At 40.5% G+C, this 12,970-nt stretch overlaps 1 protein-coding gene across 1 annotated transcript in view; it reads left to right on the top strand.

Moving 5' to 3' along the window:
* COL4A2 (collagen type IV alpha 2 chain) overlaps nt 1-12,970 on the top strand; it is a 199,725-nt gene that overhangs the window by 43,864 nt on the left and 142,891 nt on the right. Inside the window, exon 4 of the mRNA XM_032212654.1 lies at nt 1,931-2,011. Coding sequence (XP_032068545.1) covers nt 1,931-2,011 — 81 coding nt within the window. The remainder of the gene's footprint in view (nt 1-1,930; nt 2,012-12,970) is intronic.

Raw genomic sequence — 12,970 nt, 5'->3', positions numbered from 1 at the left:
TGGAGTGTCGCACAGACGCCATACGCTCCGTGAGCATGTGCGGAAGCGCCGAAGAGCTCAAATACAAGTAAGGAGCTCAGGCGGGTGGGTGGGCCCTCCAAAGCACCGTACTGGAACAGTACCCGGTGCTCCTGGCAGGCACTGGTACGCCTGTACCGGGGTGTACCACCTGCAACCCATCACTGCTCCATGGAGACAGAGTCTTGTCACTACTGATATTTACAAAGGGAACGTATGTATAAGCCTCAAGCATACATACTTAAGAGTAAGAGGCATTTAAATCAATTCATATTACTATCGAAAAGCATATATAGTTTGAGTCTAGTTCAGTCCAGAAATGTTTCTCTTTCCTTGCCTAAATTATGAGTTACATGATGAAAGAAAAAAAATCAGCTTTAAGCATAATCTTTATTTCCAATAATTCTTCTGAGTCTTAAAATAGATCTTTAAAATTTGCATTTAATTTTAAATCTTTAAAATTAAAATATGGGCAGCTGTATCCCTGTGTGAATCTTCAGTTGTGCTCACTTGCTCAGAAGAAAGTGTTAACTGAAAGTTTTAAAATGAGACTGGACAAATCCATACAAGATAGGACTATACAGAGATGTTCGCAGGATAAATGATAAATACTTCAAAAATACTTCATCCTATTTACACATGCGTATGATTTAATAAGAGAAAGCGGAGTTTGCATATGCAGGAGTGTGGTACTGTTTTTGTCATTCCCCTTCCTTGCAGATATTACTAGGACTATCAGCATCTATGAACTACCTAATCATTTACTAATAAGTAATAAGCAGGTGAATTACCTAGTTACTTATCTCCTGAACCAACAGGCAACATACAGCACAATTAGTGGCAAAAAAAAGCTTTTTCCCTTCTGACCATGTCTGTAGCTTTCCTGATTACATCTGATCAACTGGGTGACGAGGAATATTACAGGAGATCCAGCAGAGCTCTTCTGAGCTCCTTGTGATAGCTAATTGTATCCCAGGGCTTCAAAAATGTGAGCTTTGCTAATAAGATTTGTTGATACCAAAGTAGTGATATCTCTTCATATTTGTGTCAAGATTGCTCTAAGTGCATCCATTTTTGGTACTGTGACTGTGCAGACCTTTGAAAATGCTGCTTTATTTTGAAGCCCTTTTGAAGTTGCCTGTCTCCTTGAAGGGCAGAATTAGAGTGGCTTAACCTCCTGGATCTGGATGCTAAACAGGCTTCTGTGCAGCACATATTTCCACCAGACCAAATCAGCCCCTTGACACCTCATCTGTCTCACAGGTGAGATGTTGAGAGGTGTTGTGGGGGCAGTGGTTAGTTTGTTTTGTGGCTATGCAAATTAGATTTATCTCAGGATATGCACATTAATCTTTTTAATGTTTTTATCTGTTTCTTGTCAGATAGATACTATAGGTAGTCCTCCACTTATAACAGTGTGCTTAGTGACTTTTTGAAGTTACAACAGCACTGAAAAAAGTGACTTATAACCATTTTTCACACTTATGACTGTTGCGATATCTCCATGGTCATGTGATTTACATTCAAATGCTTGACAATTGGTTCATATTTCTGACGGATGCAGTGTCCTGGGGACATGTGATCCCCTTTTGTGACTCTTTGACAAGCAAAGTCAATGGGGAAGCCAGATTCACTTAACAACCATGTTACTAATTTAACCATTGCAGTGATTCACTTAACAACTGTGGCAAGAAAAGTTATAAAATGGGGCAAAACTCACTTAACAAATTTCTCACTTCTCATTTCTCACAGGTTTTGCAACATAAATTTTGGGCTCGATTGTGGTCATAAGTTGAGGACTACCTGTATTTGTACTCTGTTATTTAAATCTATTACCGTTTCAGTTGTATTTTTAATTGTTTTTCCTATTGTCAGTTTTATTGAACTTTTGAATGTGTCTCATGTTTTTCAGGGAGGAAAGTCCTACACTGGACCATGTGCAGGGAGAGACTGCAGTGGGGGCTGTGAATGTTTTCCAGAAAAAGGAGCTCGTGTGAGTACCAGCATCTTTTTTGCATTAAAAATACTATTATTTTAATGAATTAACATTTTTTAATCACTGAAATCGGAAAATTTGGTATAGGAGTCTGGAATTAAATATTAATGAGTAGGATTAAAATATAGATGAACCAATCCCAGACTTCCAGATTAACATACCACAGTAGTAATGGGAGACTTTATCCAGATATCAACTGGGAGACCAACTCTGCAGCAACTGGGAGATCAAAAAATGTCCTAACCAACCTGGCTAACAACTTTATTATCCAAAAGTTAGAGGAGGGAACTAGAAGTAAAGCTATACTGGACCTAATTGTTACTAATAGAGAAGAAGTGATAGAGGGAGTTGAAGTTGTTGGAACTTTGGGTGGAAGTTACATACCATAGCATACCATTAGGGCTGATGTCCTGCCATGCCCCCATACCAGTACGATCCCTGGCCAGGGCCCGCTCGCTACCCCTGCCCACTCAGTCACCGCTCGCTCCTCCCACCCATCCACATGCTTGCCCCGCCCACCCACTGCACGGTGGTGAGGTTGCTTTGGGAAGGGGCAGACGGGCAGCATTTCCCCCCCCCTCCCTGGGCGCCTGCAGCCTCAGAGCCTGCAGCCTTGGAGCAAGCTTTTGCACAATACAGAAAATCTTCTCACGTGTGTGAGAAGTTCTTAATTGCCTTTATGTGCAAGTTGCTGCAGGCTCCGAGGCTGCAGGTGCCGAGGGAGGGACGGGAATGCTGTCTGTCTGCCTGCCCCCTCCAGAAGCAACTGGGTGGGCCCAGGGATGGTCAGCAGCCCACGTGCCGCTGCCATGTGACCACTCTGGGGGCGCAGCACCTGCCCGGACACGGCTGCAGCTGGCAACAGGACACGAAGGAGCGGTCATCCAGCAGAGTGTCCCGAGGTAGGTGGGTGGTGGGGAGGTTGCGCGGGACTGGAGATGGTAGGGAGGTGGGTGCTGAGGCCACCCTGGGTGCTTGCAATGGGATGCAGCAGCTGCTGGGTGGCTGCTGCTTCATGTCCCATTGCTCCTTTGCATCCCGTTGCAGTTGGATTTCTTCTGGAGATCCTTCCTCTCCAGGGCAGAAGGTCTCTTCCAGCCAGGAAGCATAGCCAGAAGAAAGCCAACTGCAACGGGACGCAAAGAACCAGTTGACTAATAGAGTGTCAAATTATTGACAAGTATAATCTTTATTGTCATTGTACTTAAATACAACGAAATTGGACAAATAAAAATCTGAATATTTGTTGAAGAAATCATGTGACAATATTATCAAATACAGTTTTTTATTACAGTGTGACCTTATTCACTTTTAATAAAATAAATATAGTAAGTATGCATGATGATGATGATGATGATGATGATATCTATTCAATCATGTCTAACTCTTAGCAATTCTGTGGGCCAGGTCTTCCTGTCTTTCACTATTTTTGAGTTTTTCTATGCAAAAATTGAAATCGAAATTTAATAAATTTGTATGCCGCCCAATCCCGTAGGACTCTGGGCGGCTTACAGAGACAAGATAAAAAAGTTAAAAATTAGAAATAAAAATATCGTTTTTAAAAATAACACACCATCAGCTTCCTGGGGGCGGAGCCTGTCGCCGAAGGAGCTCAACGGAGCCCTCTCAGAGTTCTGGTCTGTATATCTAATTAAGATCAATAGATATCACCCCTTTCTGGCAGAAAGGGGCAGGCAGAAGCTCAGGTGCTAGGATTTATTCGTAGTTCACAGCCCTTTTTCTTTTTTTTTGGGCTGCGAACGGAGAAGAGATCCAGCGTAACTGAGCTCTTATCTCCAGCCAGTTCCTCGCAGCTGCCTTTTTGCAGCCCTAGACAGGCGATCCCCCCCCCCCTCAGGACAATGATAAATTGCTTAAAGCAACTTAAGGCTAACACGAGCGGGTCTTACTCCTGTGATGTTTTTTTTTTATAACTATCTAAACACCAGCCTTGTTTTTCCTTTGAAACTTCTTTGTTCAACCGGTTACAAAATGGCGTTTTTACTGTGTTGGTGATTGATGACGTAATTAACCAGCTTTATCTCCCCGGAGACTGCTACTCATTAACAAGCAAAATCTACAAATAATTTATTGAGAACTGACCAAGTGAAGACACTGTTTATCTGTTTATTCTCAGCTTTTATCTATAATGCCTCCCAGGTCTAAGCAGGCAAAAAAATCCCCCCCGCATGTGCTTAAAGAACTTGTTAGTAAATCGCTGCCTTTGCCTCCTACACCCCCTATTGGAGATTCCTTGACACAGGAGCTTTTTTTTCAAATACTCAATGACTTTAAACAAGAAATCAAAGAATTTGTGCTGGATTTATGCGACAAAATACAGACTAAAATTGCCCAAATAAAGGTGGATATGTTTGAAGTTATATCTACTTTGACAGATTATATCGAAGAAATGGAGACTAAACTGGAAATTTTGGAGGAGGCTAATTCTAATTTGACTTCCAACATCCAAGCATTACAACAAGAGATTAGAGATACTCAAACACAACTTACAATGATAAATTATAACAGAAAAGCGTCTGCAATAAGAGTCAGAGGACTGCCCGAAAAGAAAGGAGAGAACTTGAAACAGACGTTTGTAGAAGCTTTCAGCCAAGCGGTGGGAGGTCCGGGATTCAATTTTGATTGGAATATTCGAAAAATCTATCGCCAGAATTCGTGTGTAGCAGAACAACGACAGCTACCAAGAGACATAATTATATACTTTTTCACAAGAGAATCCAGAAATGCGATCATCCAAAAGTTTCACAACAACAGGCTCCGAATCGATGGCCATGATTTGTTTGTCTTTAAAGAAATCCCGCTCCAGATGCTGCAAGCAAGGAGAGGCTATACTTTTTTAACCCAAGAACTTAGAAATCGTCAAATACAGTATAAATGGGAAGCTCCAGTTGGAATCACAGTTACACTCGAAAATCAAAGATTTCGTATTAATTCTGTTTCGGAAGCTCGGGACTTTTATTATAAAACTCTGAAGGCGGGGCTTCTTGACTCACTCGGAAATGCGGAGGGACAAGGTGAAGGAAAGACAAGCAGCAATTCACTTGGTTACAAGAAGGAGGGAGTTGTTCTCCCCCTACTGGAGAGGCAGAAGAGCGGAAACTGAGGATTTAGCCATATTTTCAAAGCAGCGGGACACGTGGTCATAAGGCAGAGGGTTGCCTTCTCTTTCCGGAAGGGCAGAAGAGTAAAGAATATAGATCCAGCGATGTCTTTAAAATACTTTCTAAGCTCTTGGACTGATTAAAATTTTAGGATTTCTGTCTGGTATGAAATGGCAAAGCTGTGTACCGATGGGGAATGGAAAGAAGCATTGCTTATTCTAGACAGATATTATACGGGACTTTTACAAGACTTATTTGAATTTCAATCCAAACTGCGCATGAATTGTTTTCTGTGAGGAAAGCGGGGACTAAGATTTATTTGAAATGCGGTTTGGGATGAATGGAGTCGGGAGGAGTGGGGCAGAAGGGAAGGTGGAGCGGGATATCGATGAAGGGATCTTGGGATTGAATGAAGTGGTATGGATTTTGGGCACATATTTTACGGATTTACATGCTTGAAGTATAACATAAAAAGCTCAGGATTTTAAAGTGAAGAGCGAGATCCTAATCTTATGGAATTTCTTTTCTTTTTATTTTTCTCTTTTTTTTTCTTTTTTTTTTTTTTAGGAATAGAGAAATGCACCAAAGTGAGAAGTAGAGGAAAGGAAGAGGGAGAAGTAAGGAGGGAGGAAGAGGGGAATGTAAGGAGGATGAGAGGGGAAGGAGGGTGAGGAAGGTGAGAAAGGAAGATAGGAGGGGAAAGGGAAGTAAGAGGGGTGATCGTTGGAGGGAGAAAGGAAAGTTGGAGGGGGAGAAGAAGGGGTGTATGAAAGTGATAGGTTATGAGTTGTGTTTAGGTTGGGGTTTTTCTTTTTTTATTATTATATTATTATTATTGCAAATATTCAGTATATAAGTGAATGTACAAAATTGAAAATGAAAATGAATAAAACATTATGAAAGTGGAAAAAAAAAAATAACACACCATCCATTCTGTCTAGATGGGGCTGGACATTGTTCAACAGCCCCAGGCCGGAACAGCCAGGTTTTAGTGGCTTTTTGGAAGGCCGAGAGAGTGGAAAGGGTTCGGATCATCAACCTATGCTCAGGTTGGTGTCAGTTTTGATGGTGTCCAGCCACTATGTTCTTTGATGGCCATGTAATGAAAGAAAAAAATTAAGTTCTAATAGAATTAGTTTTGATTATCAGAAGGTCCATTGTTATTTTTAGAAATTTATCTGGAGCATGTTTCTTGACCAAAAGTTAGTTTAGCTGTTGAATATCATTACATGGGGAATCTAATACACACAAAAAACTGCTTTGTTCTTAAAAATAAATAAGAATTTCCTATCAGAACATTTAAACATTCTCATTAAAGAGAAATAATCTTAATCAGGAAGAAACATTTCAGTGTCACTTTCCTAATGAATAAATAATACAACAATGAATGCGGTCATTAGAGGTACTGGCATTAAAAAGTAAGAGACAATTTTCAGATGTTACCCTATTTTTGAAATCATTGTCCTGTTCTTATTCTAAAATTATTAAATAAAGAATTCTGGAGCTTTGAGAATATAATTTTTGAAATGATTAATGTATGATACAAATGTTGAAATTCCTCAAACTCACACTTGCTATGTATGTTGATATTTATAGATCTTTTATTGATGCTTTTAATGTTGCTTGATTCCTTTGATGTTTGTTTATTTATTCATCTATTACAAAGAGCAAGGTACTCTCTGGGTATATTCCCTTGATAAGAAAATAAATCAGGTGACTGAGGGAAAAATACAATTTGTGTGATTGCTACAAAGATGTGGGAAGTTTAAGAAATAATGGAAACACATTTTAAAATACTTTTTGAATTATTAGGTTATATAGCTATTATTTCAACAATATTTATGCGAGAAAAACTTTCATTTTCCATATCAGGATGCAGAGATCTAACTGATTCAGGAAAACTTTTAAAACTTAATTTCCCCAATAATGTGCACATTTTGATGGAACACAATCTGTAGGCTCTGATCATCCCAGGTTTTAGTTTCTGAAGCCCCAAAGGAAATGGGGAGGGGGAATGAGCTGAGGTCACAGATGTTTGGGGGGGGGAAGGAAGCCCTTCCTGATAGCATTTGGCAAGAAAGGAAATACAAGAGCAGATATGTTTTGTTTTGTTTGTGGGTGGGGTATAACTCAATTCTTTAGAGTTCCAACTGATTCAATATCACTGGCTTCCTTGCCTCTGAAATTTGTCCCCTGAAAACTCCAGTAGTGGGATTCGCTTATCAATTCATTTCAGGTCCAGGTCACAATCTACATAACTATGGAGCCACGCCAATTCAGATGATACCAACATGCTGACATAATGCCAGATATAATTCTCTCAAAGGACACTGTACAGAGGATTGCAGGAATAGATTGATTTATCAATATGTATTGCTTCTTAAATTGTATCTATTGGGATTAATTTGTTCAGAAAAACTCTCTTCTGTGTGTTTAGGGGGATTGGTAGGCAGAAGCAGAATAAATGTCTGTCAAGGCAGACAGTTATATGATTTTGGGAATTGTACAAAACAGTAGTGGGTGGGTGTCTATCTTCTTGCGCTTCCCATGGGCATTGAGATTCCTGAGGTTCAGACAAACTGAATAAGGATACTTAAACATTTGAATGATTTCTTCATAACCATTTATTTGAGGAGAATCTAAGACAGTGGTTCTTAACCTGGGTTCGATCAAACACCAGGGGTTCGGTGAGTCAGTCTCGCGGGTTCGGCGGAGATCAAGACACACACCCGACTCATATGATTCGTGATGACACGCCCCATTTGTCCATCATTGGCTGCAGGTGATAACGCCACATCGCTTGGCCTATCTGTGCTGCAGGGAATTTGGTGCGCCCAGTAGTCAAATTGTAACTGTTGCGATGGTACGTCGTGTGATTTCTTTCTTAATATTTTAATCCCTTCATACTAACTATGTTGAGCAAAAAAAGAAAGTGGTCGGACGAATATGTACAATATGGATTCATATGTATAACAGAACGTGATGGGAGTCAGCGTCCTAACTGCATGATTTGCAATGCCAAGTTGAGCAATTCTAGTCTAGCACTAGAAACTAAGAGAACACTTCCTTAAGCTGCATGGAAAATACAAGAACACAACGCTCGCTGAATTCAAGGTAAAGAGAGCTAGATTCGATGAAAAGGCTACTCTGCCTGTTCTCGGCTTTGTACCCACCTACAAACTGATCCTCATAGCATCGTACGAAGTTGCTTACCTGATCGCAAAGCAGGGCAAACCACACGCCATTGCTGAAACACTCATAAAACCAGCCATGTTGAAGATGGCGAATATCATGCTGGGAAAAGCGGTTGAAGTTAAGTTATCCCAAATTCCTCTTTCAAATTACACCATCAGCGACAGAATAGAGGACATGAGCAAAGACATCTTGGCTCAAGTAGTTGCAAATCTGATTTCAAGCCCGGCAAAATTCAGCCTTCAACTCAACGAGACCACAGACATTTCCAATCTAAGCCAGGTTGCAGTATTCGTGCGCTATGTGAAAGACGACGTGATAAAGGAAGATTTTTTATTTTGTAAGCCTCTTACAACAACAACTAAGGCAGCCGATGTGAAGAAACTTGTGGATGACTTCTTCAAAGACAACAATCTTTCGTGAGATATGGTTTCTGCAGTTTGTTCAGACAGAGCTCCAGCCATGCTGGGAAGAAAGTCTGATTTTGGTGCGCTAGTGAAAGCCAATGCACCACACATCATTGTTACGCATTGTATTCTGCACAGGCATGCATTGGCAACAAAAACCTTGCCTCCAAAACTGGCGGAAGTATTAAAAATTGTAGTGGAATGCGTGAACTATGTGCGAAATAGTGCTCTGAGGCACCACATCTTCAGGGAGCTATGTAAAGAAATGGGATCTGAATTCGAGGTACTTCTGTACCATTCTAACGTTCGGTGGTTATACCGGGGACAGGTGCTGAATCGTGTTTTTGCCGTGCGTGTGGAATTAGCCCTGTTTTTGCAAGAGCACCAACATTGTCATGCAGATTGCTTCAAAAATTCTGAGTTCATTCTCATTTTAGCGTACATGGCTGATATCTTCGCAGCTCTCAATCATCTCAATCAACAGATGCAGGGCAGTGGAGTCAACATCATCGAAGCAGAAGAAAACCTGAAAGCTTTTCAAAAAAAGCTACTGTTATGGAAACGACGAATAGAGAACGATAACTTTGCAAACTTTCCCCTGTAGACGACTGTGTAAGTAAGATTGAAGATGTATCTGGAATCGGAGACATTTCTGTACCCGTGGAACTGAAGCAAGCAATTGCCACGCACTTAGATTCACTTGCAAGGTCTCTCGACGGATACTTCCCTACAAGAGAGTCATATCCCGCATGGGTGAGACAGCCATTCACGTTTAGTGTTGAGACAACAGATGTCAATGATGAATACCCCGATGAAATCATTGAAATTCAGCAGAGCCAGGTTCAACAGCAACTCTTCAGAACAACAATGCTCTCAACGTTTTGGTGTCAACAAATGGTAACGTACCCTGTTATTGCTAAGAAAGCTCTGGAGATTTTCATACCGTTTGTTACAACATACCGTATATACTCGAGTATAGGCCGACCCGAATATAAGCCGAGGCACCTAATTTTACCACAAAAAACTGGAAAAGTTATTGACTCGAGTATAAGCCTAGGGTGGGAAATGCAGCAGCTACCGGTAAATTTCAAAAATAAAAATAGATACCAATAATGTTTTTGAATATTTATTTCAAAGAAAAACAGTAAACTAGCGGTGTATTCAATGAAATACTTCACTCACCTCATGATGCTGATGTCCCGCTGTGATGGTGATGTCCCGTGCAGCTGCGGGAGCGATGTCCCGCCTCCTATGACACACGGCACAGTGATTCCTATCATTGGATCACTGTACCAGAGGAGGTGGGACATCGCTATGTGGCTGCTTGCCATAACAAGGAGGAGGTGGGACATCGTTGCAGAGCGGCAGGAGGGGGAGGAAGGGGAATCGTAAGACAGCCCTGCATTACATTAGAACGTGAGGAGGGGGGATGGTGCGGTGCGCGCTGCGCGGCAAACTGACACAGAGGGAGGGGAAACTCACAGGGGCACTGGGCCATTCACGAGTGTCACCCAGCGGCATGGCCCCGCCCCTTTTTCTCCTCCATTTCGGGCAAATTTTTCACTGGCTCGAGTATAAGCCGAGGCGGCTTTTTTCAGCCCAAAAAGTGGGCTGAAAAACTAGGCTTATACTCGAGTATATACAGTATCTTTGCGAGCAATCCTTTTCAAGGATGCTGGACATAAAAATGAAGAAAAGGAACAATTATGTCTCAAACCTATGTAACCATAGTAATTTTGTGTGCAAAAAATGAAATTGTAGTTTACAGACAACACTACTTTAGAATATGGTTAGGAATTATTTAGAACACAAAAATTTGGATACAGCTCTTGGCAATGACCTTTTGAAATTATTTGTTTTTTCCAAGACACTATTTTCAAGTGGTTATCAAGTACTCCAGGATGAACACCCTGTTAGAGTCTTCTTTATAAGTCATTTGATTATTCTTTTTATATAACACTGTTTTATTTCCATGGATCCAGATTTCACAAGCACATTCTTTTTTTAAAAAGACATGTATTCATTTCAGTATCACTGTAAAAGAGGGCAGAAAAGCAAAGAACATTGCAAGAAGGATAAATGTTGAATAAAAATAAAAATGCATCAAATATGCATCAAATTCAAACCTAACCCTAAACCTTTTTCACTGAATTCCTCCATCCAGTTCTATTCAATTCTCCAGCCAGATTGTTCTTTCCAGCTTTGTTTTCTTGGCAAAGTGACTGTTCAGAATTCTCTACATTCCCTAATTGTATTCCTCTGATTGTCATCTCATCTGTAATCAAAGGGGACCTAGGAGAAATAGTTTGAGAAACCTCAGAAACTGTGCTTCAATTTCTGTGTTTACTCAGATAGTACATACAACTTCAGTAGATGAACATTTTTATGTAGAATCACAGAATTATGGAATTGGCAGGTACCATGATCTATATACCAACTATGTGCAATGTGCAGGAAAACCAATTAAAACTATCTGCAAATGGTAGCAGTTCAGCTTCTTCTTAAGCTCTTCCATAATGGAGAATCAGCAACCTCTGTACTGAATTAGTTCTATGGTTATACTGATGTTACTATTAGGTAATTTCCCCTACATTTAAACAAAATCTGATAGCTGCAACCTATACCCAATATTTTTGTTCTCTGGTTTTATGGCAGCAGAAAAAATCTGTCACCATCTTCCCTATAACATCTTTTAATGTATCTGAACAATGATATCATGTTTCCACTCAAACTTTTTTCACTAGCCTAAAACACCCCCAATTCTTTCAAATTGGCCTCATAGGGAGTGTCCTCATGTGTCTGTTATTTTATTTATTATCTGGTCCATTTGTTAAGACTGCTCAACTCCAAGAAGACTTTGGAGTTTGGATGGCATACATTCAGTCCAATGCATATATTTAAAACACAACTTGAAAACCACACGACTGTCTCAACCCAAAAAACACACACTCCCAACATGGAAATAAAACTCAACAGGGGAAAAGAGCCGGGTCTCAGGTGACTTCCACAAACTAAAGAGAATGGGAACCATGCATATCTCCAGGGAGACGCTGTTCCAGAGGACAGGGACTGAAAGAGAAGACACATTTCCTCGGTCTTATAAGATGGCAATATTTAATTGTTGGGACCTGGACAGTACTCACTCTGCCTGAATACACCAGATGGGTAAAAACAAGTAAAAACAGCTGGTTCCTCAAATAATTATCTTTATTGTCCTCTGAAACTATTTAAATCAGATTTTCCAGAATATGTTTCTGGAAATTGTATAATATTTCAGTGTGTTCTTATCAGTGGAGAGTAAAGATTGTGCTCATCTTTGATATAATGCTTCTTTTAATGCAGGCCAGAACTGCATTATCCCTTCTAATAGTTGTCTCATGCTGCTGCCTCATGCTCAGCTGGATGACAATAACCACATCCAGCTGTCACCCTTGTGAGGTAGTCCATATGAGAAGCATAACCAGAAGTATTAGCTCTAATTTTCAGTGCATGTTTACATTAACAGAATCTTGAAATATGAAACTATCTCTCTCACCCTCACCTTTATAGTCACCTTTATGGAAACTCCCTCTTCCTTCTGCAGGCTCAGTTGCCACTTTTCTGACCATTGACTTGTCTGTGGTATTTCCTCCTGTTTCCCAAGGTCATTCTCACAGTAGCATTACAGCAATGTGGTATAATCTCCCATGTTATGTGATCTATTTTTTTTCACCCCAAATGTAATACTTTACATCTCTTCATGCTAAGTACATTTTGTTGCTCTTAACCCACCCTCTCCATCTGTCCAGATTTAACCCCAATCTTGTTCCCTTAGCTAATTCCTGGAATCCTCATTTCTTAAAGAAAGGAAACACATTTCTTCTTCTCCAGTCCTTTAACACCAAAGATAATTGACGTAAATCCTGAAAGCTCTTTAGTTCCTTCACTATTCTGAATTATTTCATCAGACCTTGGAAATTTGAAAGCATTTAGCTGAAAGATGCCTTTAACCATGTCCTTACTGGCTTTCACCATCTCCTGCTTGTTCATCCTCATTTGACAACCAGACATTCAGTGACTGTTCAGACTCATGATTAGCAATAACAATAGCAGTTAGACTTATATACCGCTTCATAGGGCTTTCAGCCCTCTCTAAGCAGTTTACAGAGTCAGCATATTGCCCCCAACAACAATCCGGGTCCTCATTTTGCCCACCTCGGAAGGATGGAAGGCTGAGTCAACCCTGAGCCGGTGAG

Source organism: Thamnophis elegans, chromosome 3 (assembly GCF_009769535.1).
Source record: "Thamnophis elegans isolate rThaEle1 chromosome 3, rThaEle1.pri, whole genome shotgun sequence".
NCBI classification, from domain to species: Eukaryota; Metazoa; Chordata; class Lepidosauria; order Squamata; family Colubridae; genus Thamnophis; species Thamnophis elegans.
This window is presented reverse-complemented; position numbering and strand designations above follow the sequence as displayed.